Raw genomic sequence first — 15,742 nt, 5'->3', positions numbered from 1 at the left:
CAAACAAACAAACAAACAATAAATACACAAAGGCTGGCGTATAATATTTATTTTTCAACATGACAAAGTATATGAACTAAGCCTTAAGAGAGGCCTACACAAAACCAGGTCCAAGCTCAAGTGGACAACAATACATCACAATAATACTCTACACGTCATATAGTAGTATTACATTTACATTATTTACACACGTATTCCACCAATAGGATCTGGGATTACTTAATTAAAAGGATTAAGTGAAACCACTAAGACAGAGAGAAACATAATAATATTTCTGTTTTAATCAACCAAATGAGCATTTTTTGTGTGTTTCTTAAGTAAGACTGAAGAGTAACGGATATTTATAAACTAAGAGAAAAAAAAAATTCACAATATAATGGAACTGTACAAGATGTAAATGGGTCAAACCGATTGCACAAACCCGAATACGGGTATCCTCTATATTCTGTTAATAAAAAATAACAAAATATGACATTATTTCATTCTTCTAAAGTTGAATTATCTCTCTTTATATAGCTGTAAAGAATGGAATGACATATCTTGGTCCTGTAATTTAAATCCAGACATTTTTACTCCAAAATCTTACAAAAAAAAAATTAAATGACTCCCCAAGTCTACTTTCCAACGTTGTAACCTATGTATGTCACCATTCTACATAATACTAAAAGAAGGAATCCACTAACAACGAGAAATACTACCTAGCTTTACAGTGATTAGCCAATACTGGAGGCTTATATCCAGCCGCTAGGGGGACACATCACAAAAAACAAAATCCAGGTACCTAAAGACTTTTTACACACCTTAGAGATGATCAGAAAAAATTGTAAGAAGACAGTAGCGTAATGTATTCACACAGCCCTGAGATATGCACGTGCACGTTTCAGTTACACGACACACACGACACTTTGAATAGATGTAATTATCTAGAGAAGTAGATTATAATTTCACACATTAGGATACTTAAATATCTTGTTACACCAATAACTTAAAGTTAATATAATGTCGGTACATATATATATATTCAAAGAGATATGGTGTATTAGATGTCTCCTTCCGCGCTAGTTCGGACTCTTTTAGAACACCACAATTCTGACTGCCATGCTTTGCTATTTTACAGTTCGCATCCTAAAAGACCGATTTTTTTTATATATATATTTTTTTGCCACCAGGCTCCATCGGAAATCGATGTCTCTTTACATTACAAAGAAGGAATTTCATCTTCTTTCACAGAGTCTATCAAGATTCATCAGAAACTTTTCGGAGGCCTTTCAACTCTTCTTTCTGTGAATTTCAATTAACTGTATGCTTTAATATTTTGGAACATCTTTTAAACTTTTGATAAAGCCAACTGCTCACGAAAGGCAAACAATTAAACGTGACTCTAACGCCACGTTGGTAGCTCAAAACAATAAAATCAGGTGGTGAAAAAAAAAATGTTGAAGCTTGAAACTGAAATTTTCAAGTGCAGGCATTAATGATTACGATAAGAATGAAGCACTTGGCTGAGGAAACCCTAAGGATGAAAAGAAGAGGTTACGTGAGAAAACTAACAGTTACGTATAAGCAATATACGTCATAGTTTTCTATGTTCTGCGTGCATTTATAAATAAGTTGGCGATATTGAACTTTGAATCAACTCCTTCCAACTCTGTATGATTTAAGTCCTAGGGTGAAAACCATTCTGTGCATCAGCAGGAGTGGGAGGGAGGAGGAAACGTCTGGAAACAAGAAGAATAAGGGATATATTTCAGATCAATAATTCTATTATTAATATTTATGTAGAATATTCTGGAAAAAGATATGCAAGCAAAGACATATAATTACATACTTAATTTAAAGAATTATTAAATAGTAATAAATATATCTTTTTTTTTTTTATTAAATCAGCCTTATTATTTGGCGTAATATTTTTTCAATAATTTCTTTGTTTCTCATTGATTTGCAAGTAAATTTAAAAAAAAACAACAAAAACATACCAAGCTATCCAGAAAATAAAAACGTACTAGTTGACAAAAATGATTAATAATAGTAACAATACAGGAGAATGAGGTCTGATGTGTTTTGAAAACAGGTAAATATGAATTCTTTTTTGTGCTAGTTTGATCTAACGTAACATTATTTTAGTTGTTGTTTTCAAGAATACTTAAATAATTACAAGAAATAATATATTTTTCTAATATTTCTAACAAAACAATTTACTTGGATTACTTCGTATTTTGAAAATAATTTATATATATTATGTTTTCGACAGATTTGTACGAATAAGCTGGTTAGATGTTTGAATGTGTCCTCCTTGCAATTATTTAATATTTGTTTAACCCCTAATAACCTAAACAACCCTAACAAACTAATTTTATTTAAGTCCAGTTTGATATCATTAACACACATGTGTGAGATGTATCTAACCAACATTAACAAACTAATTTTATTTAAGTCCAGTTTGATATCATTAACACATATGTGTAAGATGTACCTAACCAACATTAACAAATTAATTTTATTTAAGTTCAGTTTGATATCTTTAACACACATGTGTGAGATGTACCTAACCAACATTAACAAATTAATTTTATTTAAGTCCAGTTTGATATCATTAACACACATGTGTAAGATGTACCTAACCAACATTAACAAATTAATTTTAGTTAAGTTCAGTTTGATATCATTAACACACATGTGTGAGATGTACCTAACCAACATTAACAAACTAATTTTATTTAAGTCCAGTTTGATATCTTTAACACACATGTGTAAGATGTACCTAATCAAGATTAACAATTTAATTTTATTTAAGTTCAGTTTGATATCATTAACACACATGTGTAAGATGTACCTAACCAACATTAACAAATTAATTTTATTTAAGTTCAGTTTGATATCATTAACACACATGTGTAAGATGTACCTAATCAAGATTAACAATTTAATTTTATTTAAGTTCAGTTTGATATCATTAACACACATGTGTAAGATGTAAAGCTTCGTTTAATTATGTTCGTAATTGAGGAAATACTGGCAACAAAATATAGCAAAGCATCAAAATTACTTTAAATTTTCAAGTAATAGTAATCAGAAAAACAGAATTAGGACTTCTATATTGATGTTTCTTAAAAAATAAAGGTTTCTCTGATATTATACAGCGGAGTTTATAGCGTGTTTAGAACTTTAAAAAATTGTTTTGTTTTTTTATTTTGAATTGCAGTAAAGTATAGAATGCTTTTCAAAATACAGGAACCATGCAACTTAAGCATGCAACATGTAACCTGCCGATTAGGCAAGGCATACTTAACTTTTTATAGATCCTTGAAAATGTTTTACTTAACAGGTCGTGAATTTTCCTCATTAAATGCTCCTAGTGTTAAGATTTCGAAACTGAACCTCGTTTATGATATAACAAATATATTATATCTATTTTCCGCTCTTCTGTAAATAGTAATTTCTATTGAAATATTCGTGAACTTATTAATATAAATAACCTTTTTGGTAACCATAATAAGTAATTAATGAACAAATGAAATGGTAGTTAATTAAAGGCCTTGATCAAAATAAAATTTGTAACTATATTTCCAACTTAGTATATGTTCTGGACATCAACTCTGCTGTAGACAAAACACATTAGACATTTTTTTCCCTTTGAAAAGACATAAAAATATTGAGCTTTTTTTTTTAAATTGACAGAAATTAAGTAAAACGTAAATACACACTATTAACTCCGAGAAATCTCGCATCCAAAACCTATAAGCATTTGTTAATATTTTCCCTAAATTAGATCGTTCTCATTCTATCAATGAATCATAGGGTTTACGATATCTCTAATCTTTAATTTTTTAATCTTTTAATGATATCTTTAATTCTTTTCTCGTCTAAATTAAAAAAAAAATCTCTGGTGAACTTACAACTGTTTAATAAACACTGTTACTGTAGTTGTATTCCCTGAACCCATGAACTGTATTAACCATCACCTGGTGGTGAGGTATCTGAGGTGGAACTGTATTAGCCATTTTGTGCTCCTTTTTCCACTTCATTCTACGATTCTGGAACCAGATTTTGATCTGTCGTTCACTCAGACAGAGGGCGTGGGCGATCTCTATTCTTCTGCGTCGAGTCAGGTAACGGTTGAAATGAAATTCTTTTTCCAATTCCAAAGTTTGGTAGCGAGTGTACGATGTTCTTTGACGTTTGGTTTCACCCATCGCATTTACTCCATCTATACATAAAAAAAAGAACTGTTTGTGTATTATGAAAATATACGGAACTCAAATAAGTGAAAAGAAAAAGATGTTAATCATAAGCTTTCCATACCACTTGAAAAATATGTTAATCCTTAGCTTTCCATACCACTTGAAAAATATGTTAATCATAAGCTTTCCATACCACTTGAAAAATATGTTAATCATAAGCTTTCCATACCACTTGAAAAATATGATAATCATAAGCTTTCCATACCACTTGAAAAATATGTTAATCATAAGCTTTCCATACCACTTGAAAAATATGTTAATCATAAGCTTTTCATACCACTTGAAAAATATGTTAATCATAAGCTTTCCATACCACTTGAAAAATATGTTAATCATAAGCTTTCCATACCACTTGAAAGAGTAAAACAGAAACTACGTTTGAAAATTCCTGCATTATACTGTTATTGGTAGAATTATTTTATAAGTATTTCTGTAAATTATCTGTTTCATATTACACAATAATTACAGCAATAAATATTTTTCTCCCCCTAGTGTCGAATTTCTTCTTCTCTCTAACAGTTATTGTTAACGCTACAACTCTTCCTTACCAAGCTCTGCATTCCCTGACAGGTTTTATAGCCACCATAAAACTGTCTTTCTAGTTGGGCTGGGCATTCTAAAGCTCGTTTAGTTTTATGGCTAGATTCTCGTTCGCTGGAAGCTAAGCTCTTTTCTTTGGGTCAAGAAAGTGACAAAATTATGGCCTTGCGGAAAGTTTTATAGGACTAACGTGGCGCGTGTTATGGGAGAAGGGAGGAGAAACCTGGTCTGACAGCACTTGGCCGTGGAATATTTACTGCATTTCTCTACACTGAAAAGTGGCTGCAAGAGCTCCTGCATGCTCACACCGCGAAAGTTACCCTGCCTCAGCGGAGATCTGCAGAACCGTAAGGACATCGATATTTACTCATTGGAAAGGAAGAGTTGGCGATTTTAATTGTGAACCATAATAGCTGAGTCTACTTACTCTGTCCAACGTGGGTCTTCCTCATCCACGGGTAAATGTGAGGCTGGTTAGACGACTCGTTTCCTTTTTGTTGGTTGTTCTGAGTTTGAGCTGGTTGGTTTGATTGGCTTTGTTGTGATTGCGAACTTTGTTGCTGCTGTGGTTGTTGTCCCGGTGACTGTGACTGCTGATGTCCACCTGTTGGCTGAGGTTGAGACTGCCGCGGAGGTTGTGGTGAACTTCGGGGTTTCGGGCTGGTCGGAGCCGGCTGCTGTGAACTGGAAGTCGTACTTAGGTCCTGCGGTGATGCCGCGCTGGGCTCTGCATATTTGCAGCTCGGTACCGGTGTTACTGATGGTGTCGGCGTTCTCGGACTTGGGCTGGGATTAGGGTGACTTAGACGCTGACTGCAACTATTGAAATGCGTATGATCCCCATTCTGTAGGGGAGGAACTGTAGGTTGAGAATAAGGTCCATAGTGCTGGACAGGAGACGCCGGACCACTAAAACAACTGTTGTAAGCCGGCACCTGAGGGGTGTAGTAGTCCTGGGCAGCCGCTTCCTGCACACGGTGGCCGTAGCACGGAGTTAGAGAATTGACAAACTGATACGAGCTCATTTATCTGCTCGCCGTGATTTGTAGTTCAAAAATAATTGTGTCCAATATTCCACGCAATTTTGATGAATTATGTCAGTGTTGCACTTCGGAAAACCTCTGACACACTTTTAAAAGCACATAATTTCAAATATGGCACTCCTTACTCCCCACGTGATTCTCAATGTCCAATCAGAATCATGCAAAAGTTAAAGGTTAAGTACATAATCAAGGAAAGTAGCTTTTAGGAAACCGATTAATTATCGCGCCAATCTTTTCTCTCTTTTAAAGAGCCCCTGAAAAGTGAGAAAATTTATGTTTTAGTGATAAAGTAGGCTGGCACTTTAGTTTAAAAAAAGGCCCAAGGCACACTAAACGCTCTCTAAATATATTAACTAAGAAAATGATTTATGTAAAAGCTACTGTTCAAAAGAGAGAGAGATCAAAACGGGCAGTTTTAGTCAGATTTTTATTTTATTTTTTTCAGATACGACTTATTATTATTGTAGAGGATACTATTATTGATAGTGTCAGAGTTATCCGTGTAGCCCAAACCGAGCTACTGGCTAATAAACTTACCAGCAGTAACTTTGATAGCACTGCCACGGACTTCAGTCTTAGAGAAGATAAGGACAAGGAACTTTAGTTAAACAGTTTAAGCTCAAAGACTAAAATCAAAATGGTAGTTTTGAGTCTCGTGTTATGTAGACAGTTCCTTGAAGATTCAGGGTGGAGACATCGTGCTCATCCAGTCACAGATGGCTGTACACTACCAGAACCCTTGGTTTATAGCCTGCCGTGTCTCAGTCGTCTTGAAAACGTGGTCTTAGGCGTGACTGGGTGTTTCTCTGTATGCTCTGTGTCTCTCTCTCCAGGCACGGGCCTTGGTCTGGCAGGGGCCGCGTGTTACACGCCTGATAACGTGCTCCAAGTTTCCAGAGGCCAGGTTCGATATGCTTGGGGACTGCCAGCTCTCCGGTCTCAGAAATCCAGCCTTTTCCTACTGCTCATTTTCTTTCGTGATCGATACCTTTCTGGGCGAATGAGACGCTCAGAACATTCCGAAACCCAGCAACCACATTATAATTTCTTCCCCCTCAATTAATAACTGCCAGAATTCTCCAACTATCTCTTCCCTGTTCCTTTCTCATTCGTCTTTAGGTCCCAGGAACGAGAGTATGAGAGATGTCCGAATACGCATGATCAGGATATAGCATCTAGTTCAAATAAATAAAATATATATAAAAAAAAAAACGTGTTCAAATTTCTTGGCTACAGAACACGTGACAAACCATATACGCGTGTTTTAGAGCATCTTCTGCTCAGCACATGAATTATTTATTACTGGCCTACGTCAGAGACAACAGAAGCTACGAGTTGTCACAAGGCCCCCAGAGGTAAGTTGTCTGCCATTCTAGCACGATCACAACGACTTGCCCCTTTTCTTCTATTCCGTTCCATCGGCTTATTCCCTGGTAAACACGGCTATATACACCATTTTATCGTTACCTCACAAAACACAAGGTACATACATGTTTAGGAGTTCCACACTGTTATCACTTGCATAAGACTTAGAAGAGTAAGTTACGTTTATTTATTATATAAGGAAACGTCCCTGGTTTAAATATCTTTTTTTTTCCCCATAAAATATGGTGTAGTTTTTCGGTGTTTGTACAACTTTTTACTAAGAATCACATGCGCGCTTTCCCCCTGTTTAAAACGATCTTGTTCTGATTACCAACGCTTTGAAATGTTAACTGTCATAAGCTGTTTGTTTATCCGGAGTTTTTACACGACCGAGGATTTGTTAATGTAGTTTATTTCTGCCAGATGACACCCTCTGCCTTGACGGAAACAGCGCTGTTTTTATCGGCTTCAAACCTACTCAGCGCTTCGGGAAAAGTAGCTTTAACCGAAGCGGCTAGACAGTAAATATGAACGTGGATTAACAATAGAGACTGTTTAGCTACGGGTTGTATGTATATGTGAGTGATATATTTTAAAACTTTTTTAAACCACGATGTTAAGCAGGTGTATCATGAATCTGAGTGCACCTCTATTTGTTTCATACATCCAAACATACACCTGAACTTGAAAAGTGTAGCTATTTGTGCTAAAGCTATAGACAACGTTTTGTATTACCTTATATATATCGGTTTAGTAGTGGTAACAAGTATCCAACACATAACTGTAACGCCATGAACACCGTTTTAGTTGTGTTACATTAGACATCAGTCTAGTAGTGGTAATAACTGTAACAACTACTGAGCTATGAACATCGTTTTAGTTGTGTTACATTAGACATCAGTCTAGTAGTGGTAAGATATAACTAACCAACACGTAACTGTGACAGATGCAAAACTATGAACACCGTTTTAATTGTGTTACCTTAGACATTAGTCTAGTAGTGGTAATAACTGTAACAACTACTGAGTTATGAATACCGTTTTAGTTGTGTTACCTTAGACATCAGTCTAGTAGTGGTAAGACATAACTAACCAACACGTAACTGTGACAGATGTAAAGCTATGAACACCGTTTTAGTTGTGTTACCTTAGACATTAGTCTAGTAGTGGTAATAACTGTAACAACTACTGAGTTATGAATACCGTTTTAGTTCTGTTACCTTAGGCAACAGTCTAGTAGTGGTAATAACTGTAACAACTACTGAGCTATGAATACTGCTTTAGTTGTGTTACCTTAGACATCTCTGTTACAGTTACGTGTTGGTTAGTTATGTCTTACCACTACTAGACTGATGTCTAAGGTAACACAACTAAAACGGTATTCATAGCTCAGTAGTTGTTACAGTTATTACCACTACTAGACTGTTGCCTGGGGTAACACAACTAAAACGGTGTTCATAGCTTTACATCTGTCACAGTTACGTGTTGGTTAGTTATGTCTTACCACTACTAGACTGATGTCTAAGGTAACACAACTAAAACGGTATTCATAGCTCAGTAGTTGTTACAGTTATTACCACTACTAGACTCGTTAAGTTTTCGTTAAGCCAATGTTTAGTGCTAATTTGGTTTCTACTCTTAACCAATTCTCAGAACAAAAATTAAATTAACTTAAAGATGACTCAATATTTGGTTTTACACTTGGTTACATTACTATAACATGGTTTTACACTTGGTTACATTACTATAACAATAAAGCCTTAAACACGTTTATTTTTATTCGTCAAACCCGCAGTTTTTATTAGCAATTCAATAATCTTTATTAATAACAATGAGAAAATAAACGAATAAGTTAAACGCCATTTTTATGTCCAAATACTCGATGAAATTAAACTAACGAATCTTGTACGTTTTAACTTATTGACTAATCTTACTATCTCAACTGAACTGTTACCCTAGTCCTTCCTTTTTTTTTTAGTGCACGCCATTACTTGCGCCTGCGCCTAGGCTCAGACGACGCCATAATGTCGATTTTAAATGTAAACAAAGATGGCGACCGGTTTTCGGTTGGATCGACAAATTTTGTGTTACTGAACCAAAGATTATCGAAAGGGGAAGTTTTCGGTTGGTTAGTTACGTAAACTCTGTCATTGGGAAGAACCAGAATTGCTAATTCACACGAAATTGTGCACTGGAAACATCTACTAACGTAAATATGTTCGAATATTTGAAACAAAAACACGATCCTTTCAACTTTTCAATAACAGTGCTTTGTGTTAGAATTTGAGTTTAACTGAAAATTTCATGTTTGTATATGAAAGTTATGCATATACTAAACAAGTAAGTGGGGGTAATTTTAGGGGTGTTAAAGTTTAAATTAGGGGAGTACTAACAAGTACAAGTTTTGGGTGCACATATATCACATCATTTAAAAAAAATTAATTCCATTGGCACCAAAAGAAGTGTATTTTCAAGTTTTATTTAATTATATAATTTAAATTTGTTTTAGGTTGAAAACATCAGGTGGAGCTATACTTATTTTTGGTGTCTATTTGATATATGCCTGTAATTGTGTGAGCTCATCATAAACATGTTGAGATATGTTCCAGAAAATCTCCTGAGCACGTGCATTTTTTGTTATTATAAGTATTTTCTGAAGTGGAGAATGGCAGTATTGATTCAAAGCAAGTGAAATAAAAAAGGTAATTGCTTAAGTTTTAACTGCAAGTTTACAAATCTAATAAAATAATGTGTATTAAATTACACTGACTTCCCTTCCTTCAGTATATGAATATTGCCATTTTCATTTCAAACTTACATGGCATGACATCTACAGTAAAGTGTTTATATTTTTACAGTATTTTCATAGCAAAAAAAAAATGTTTCGGTCACAAATATTCCAAGTAACTTCTTATTTTATTTATAATTTTCTGTTGTATATTTAATATGGCCCAGTGTCTATTAAACGCTATATGATATTATATATATATATATACTTATTGATGTAACATCTAATAAAAGTGATATATCTATGTATTCCTTGTTCACAGGGTATGGAATAACACTTACATACAGAGTGACTTAAGATGACATATTGGGAGACATCAGTGAAAATACTGTGCTTATATTCTATGTACCCATTCAAAAATATCCCAAATTCTATAAAACCACTCAGAAACACCAGTTCTACACAATAAGTTATTCTTTATTTGTATATATATATATATAGGAATATATTTTTACTTGGTTATCAGTGGTATACAATAATTGTATGTCACACTATAACCAGCTAATAAACTTACATCACATTTCACACTCAAAAAGGAACTTCAATATTTGATTTTTGGAACAACCAGCTAATAAACTTACATCACATTTCACACTCAAAAAGGAACTTCAATATTTGATTTTTGGAACAAACAGCTAATAAACTTACATCACATTTCACACTCAAAAAGGAACTTCAATATTTGATTTTTGGAACTTCTCTTTAGCAGTAATCACATTAATTTACCAACTTCCTGTGTGAGTCTCAGACACAGTGTGTTTAAAGAAGTAAGAATATCAAGGCCATGACAATGTTTCACGACCACGACGCACTAAAACAATTTACTCAATCCAAAACAAACAAAAAAAAACTGTTCTTGTTTTAATAATCTTCTATATCTGCATTATTGAATAATTCAGATACAAGTAATCACATCACTTCACTGACATAACTGTCATAGCTTAACAAATTTAATTTTTACGTGCACATCAAACGTTACTTATAGACTTCACACATTCCTCATCATAAAATATAAACAATACCAGTGTATGTGTTGGTAACACATCACACACCTCTTATGGGTATCATATTTAAACATGTACCACTTTAAACACGTGAAGGCGACATCTATATGTGTTAACCTTTCAACATATCTAGTGTTAATATTCGATAGAACATATTTAATCCCTTATAAATACTTTGTTCTGGATATATTTTAGAAACTAAAAACAAACAAACAAAAGTTATTAAAGAAGTCAACACAACCAATTCATCACAATAGTGTGGTACATCGAAGAAACCTTTGGATATTCATTGTATTTATCTTTCAAAAGGTTTTCGGAATATACACACATCACAAGTACAAAATTTAGCAGTGAATTTACCAGAATAGTTATAACTATTTTAGCTTACTTTAAAAAAAAACGAGAAGAAAGATCAAATGAAGAAATCTTAAAAAAAATAGTTCCAGTACCCGTATTTTAAAGCAAGCTGTATCACAAATACAGGTGATCAGTCTGTGTACAGATATCTTACAAAACGTTGAGGTAGAATACTCTAGAGGTATAATTAACCTTTACTTACTCGTATGTTAAACAAATTATAGAATAAAACTTCACTATATATATATATATATTTACATTGGTTTTAATTATCTTGATGACTGTGTAAATTTGTAGAGAAGAGCTTCCGAGAAATTGGTAAATGACTAACACTTGGGAAAATGCTCAAACAAACCGAATGGCCATTTGGACTAAACCTTCTGTGAATTATGAGTTCAATAAAATGTACCATGTGGGTTGCTCGCCGCTGTCTTTATTACTCTGTAATCTCTACAATTTCCGCTTGTCTTTTTGATGTGCATGTGGGACCACTTATTTAGTTACTTTACACACAATTTAATGTTTTGTTGATGTCAAGGCATATATGTTTAGCTTCGTATTAATATAGTAGTATGTTATATATGTGCTCTTGATTTCTAAAACTGTTTGATTCCACTCATAATAGATACAAGTGATCAAGCTAATATGAAAAGATAGGTACATAAGTTAGTTTTATGTGTGTGTGTGTGAAGACACGACTTAACTGAGTTGCAACTAATAAAGAAAAAACTAACGTGTAAATTCTCATGAACCAAACTATTTTGAAGATTTGCGACGCAATTCAGTGGGCAAAATAATTAGTCAAGTTACAAACTGCTATAGAAAAACGGAGAAAACGAAAGGGGCGGATTAGAAGAGGTCCGTTTAACTCGCCTTTGGTCAAAACCCTCTCGTGATGAGCCGTAGAGAGCACCGGCATAAAAGACAATCTCAAGATCGAGCCAGTGTATTTCTCCTAACCTAACTATCTTACCAAATGTCTGTATGGTTTTTATATTACTTTTATAGGTATTTTTGTTCAAACTAAGTGAAGAACATACGATCACCATCTCAGTTATTATTCAAACGTGATTGAGAAGAACTATTTTCTAAATCTGGGTTTATTATGGATTATTAGAGTCACTCACATCTCTAAATGATAATAATCCCGGTATATAAATATATATGCTGTGAACTTACCGCTTCAACAAGCTAGTTGTTTACCTGTTCTTTGAAGTTGTTTTGTGCAAATTATGGAGAAAAGAATTGCGTTAGGAACGCGAATGAACTCGCACAGAGCCGTTTAGAAAGCGATAGGCCTAGTACATTTGTTTCTTAGTACCAGAAAACCTTGCCATCATAAACCCGTCAGTTTGTCAGATTCAGTGCTGTAAAACCACTCACACACCTGAACTCTTCCTAGTGTCAAGCTAAATAGGAGTGAATGAGAAAACTTTGCCAGAGGTGTAAATTTCCCCCCGTTTGTACGCTCCAAGATTGCCGGTCTTCTGTACTGGACATTCGGAAGCTTTTAGCACGAACAATCAGACTGAAATAGACCTAACCCTTTCAATAGCAATGCAATAAATTAACCTTACTTGTCTTAAAAGTGAACTGTCGGGGAGAAGGGTTGACTTATACAATTCCAGGTCTAGGCTCAACACTATTTTCAAGGCTTAAACTATCTCAATACAGTATCTTGTTTTAGGTATCTCACAGGAATCCCAACTGACAAAAACGAACATTTAAGTAGCCACACTTGTATCTTTTTCATGAAATGAGCTATCTTTGACTTCATTTTCAGACTGTGAATTTGTACTTTCTTGATCTTCGAAAACTTGAAACTTATTTTCTTTTTTGGCTTTCATTCTTCTGTTTTGAAACCAAATTTTTATTTGTCGTTCGGTCAAACCCAGAGTGTGAGCGATTTCTATTCTTCGACGTCTTGTTAAATAGCGATTAAAATGGAACTCCTTCTCCAGCTCCAGAGTTTGGTAGCGAGTGTAGGTTTGACGGGTCCGTTTAGGTGCTTGACCAGAATCTGTTTAAAAAAAAGTATAACAATGCATTTGAAAGATTTCACATAACAGGAGATAATAATAAAGATGTCATTTGAACACATAATAAATGTTAGCCCTAACCAGTACTTTAAGTGACGTCATACATGTAGACTGGCGTTATTTTGAATACAAAAAAAAAAGATCACGCGGAGCTCGAGGTTTCACGTGAGAGTTTTGTTTTATTAAAAAAAACGGACGAGAGTATATAGATAAGAGTGATTTGGAAAGAGACAAAGTTTTGGTAAACAGACGGACAAACAATAATAAAAAAAAACCTGTACTGACCTGTGTAGGATTTCATCCAGGGATAAAAATTTGTCTTTAGTGCTGCGTAAGTTGTGTTAGAAGACTCCGGAACTCTACCGTCATAACTCTGGTTGGTTACGGTGGGAGTCGTTTCGAAGGCAGGGTTACTGGGAGAAGGGAATGTCGTCACCTTACAGCTACTGAAATTTCGGTTCTCTGCGGGTAGTGAATTTGGAACAGGACGGGACGGCACAAATCCTGGACAAAAAGACTGTATAATATCACACTCTCCTGGACTTTGGTCATATAAGGGAGTTTTTGTAGGGATGTTTGATACCTCTAATCTTCCATAGTTTTGTGGACAACGTGAACTGAAAGGAACCGCTGGTGCAAACTGGGGGTAATGGCTATCATTGTAATTCATTGCATATTTGGAGTTTTGCTCAAAATAATGTTCTTGGTTGTCGTTAGCCCAATTATTGGGCGAAAATTCGCCGAAATACGAACTCATAATGAAGTTTAGGAAGTGGAGGACAAATGATTTGTGGTCCCCCTTGCACCCGCGACCCTTACGTCCAGAGCCTAATGATATTCAGCGAAAAAAAGAACCACGTGACCAAAGTTGGCCAATGAAGTCCCAGAGATGACCGCTGTCACTCAGCAAACTGTGCTCTCGTTTGCCAAGCTTAATGGTCCTATCTGTGTGTGTGACATATGAGTCCAGAATGATGTGTTCGTAGCTCAGAAGTAAACACCTGTTTATTCCTAACAGGGATTCCTGCGTGGAAGCAGTCGAAGAGATCGATTATGACACCCGAATATGAACTTCCTTTTACATACGAAGAATAAAGCTGTGTAATTAATTTCATAAAATTCAAAACAATCTTATAATTATCGGTATATGTATATATATATAGCGAAAAAAATTCTAGCCTCCTAACGTTTTGAAAAGAATAACATGCGAATAAAGAATTTAGGAACTAAGTAAAAACTTTTCATATAGATGAATAAAAAAGCTATCAAAGAATATATATATGAATAGTTTTGCCAGAATATCTATACGCCCTCCCCCCCAAGTGGCATAGCGGTACATCTTCGGACTTACAACACTAGAAACCGGGTTTCGATACCCGTGGTGGGAAGAGCACAGATAGCCCATTGTGTAGCTTTATGCTTAATTTCAAACAAACCAAACCAAATATCTATACAGTCATCAGCTATAAATATTCTAACAGAATACTTAACGATGGTTATAAATACTTAAATTTATATGGAACGAGTCTGATTATTACACATGCGCAGTTATAAAAAAAAATCATTAAACATATCAGAAACTTAATGGCGATAAAAAAATAACGTGTGTGTATATAAAGTTTTAAGAGTTCATTTCTTAAGATATAAGCTCAAATATTTTGCTCTGCAATGTGTTTAAGCAGTATATAAACCGCAATAAGTATTCGTACTATTTTTTATTTTATATTTTTATTATTTTGTTTCTTGAGTAAAAGTCGTTATAAAATATTTTTAATGGAAAAAATAAATAAATGAAGATTACGAGGTAGTAGTTGAATACATACTTTCTATGACGTAAAAAAAATTAAAAGCACACTTTCCATGACGTTATAGTATACGTCATAGTAAGGTACATACCACTATATTATTCAAAACGTCTGATGATTCATCTGACTCAACAGGTTTCATACCCTCCGAGGGCCGAGGCTGATTGGTTTATCGAGACTAACTCAATATACGAAGATGGATACCGTTTGAAATTCAACAATGATTTGCATAAACATTTAGTACTGCGATAATTAATGAGGCTTCGTTCATTTAATTTTTTCTCCCCCCCTCCCCCATCTTGAGAAACAAGAATTTAGCGAATGGTCTCGTCGTGAAATATTGAATTACGAATGTTACCTGTGTTGGTTATGATAGGAGTACCCCTATGGGACAGCGGTAAGTTTACGGACTTACAAAGCTACAATCCGGTGTTCGATTCCCCGCGTTAGACACATCAGATAGCCCGCCGTGGATTTGCCTTTAAAAACAAACAGGTTATATAATATAAAGAAAAAAAAGTCATTTTAACTTTTGGTGTCGTTTCCGAATTTTTGTCTCAT

General features: G+C 34.5%; 1 protein-coding gene across 4 annotated transcripts in view; it reads right to left on the bottom strand.

Moving 5' to 3' along the window:
* Positions 1 to 41: 41 nt before the first annotated feature.
* LOC106461447 (homeobox protein Hox-B4-like) overlaps positions 42 to 15,742 on the bottom strand; it is a 72,405-nt gene continuing 56,704 nt past the window's right edge. The window contains exons 2-5 of one of the 4 annotated variants that reach the window (XM_022388424.1): positions 6,362 to 6,999; positions 5,209 to 6,078; positions 3,897 to 4,207; positions 42 to 1,718 (exon numbers count right to left, since the gene is read on the bottom strand). In XM_022388424.1, the coding sequence (XP_022244132.1) occupies positions 3,903 to 4,207; positions 5,209 to 5,806 (903 nt within the window). In that variant the 5' untranslated portion in view covers positions 5,807 to 6,078; positions 6,362 to 6,999 and the 3' untranslated portion in view covers positions 42 to 1,718; positions 3,897 to 3,902. Of the gene's footprint in view, positions 1,719 to 3,896; positions 4,208 to 5,208; positions 7,000 to 10,455; positions 13,358 to 13,661; positions 14,452 to 15,742 lie in introns of those variants that run through there. The other 3 variants (XM_022388423.1, XM_022388425.1, XM_013921268.2) reach the window with 3 other exon arrangements.

The sequence above is a fragment of the Limulus polyphemus genome, unplaced genomic scaffold, assembly GCF_000517525.1.
Source record: "Limulus polyphemus unplaced genomic scaffold, Limulus_polyphemus-2.1.2 Scaffold962, whole genome shotgun sequence".
Lineage (NCBI taxonomy): Eukaryota > Metazoa > Arthropoda > Merostomata > Xiphosura > Limulidae > Limulus > Limulus polyphemus.
This window is presented reverse-complemented; position numbering and strand designations above follow the sequence as displayed.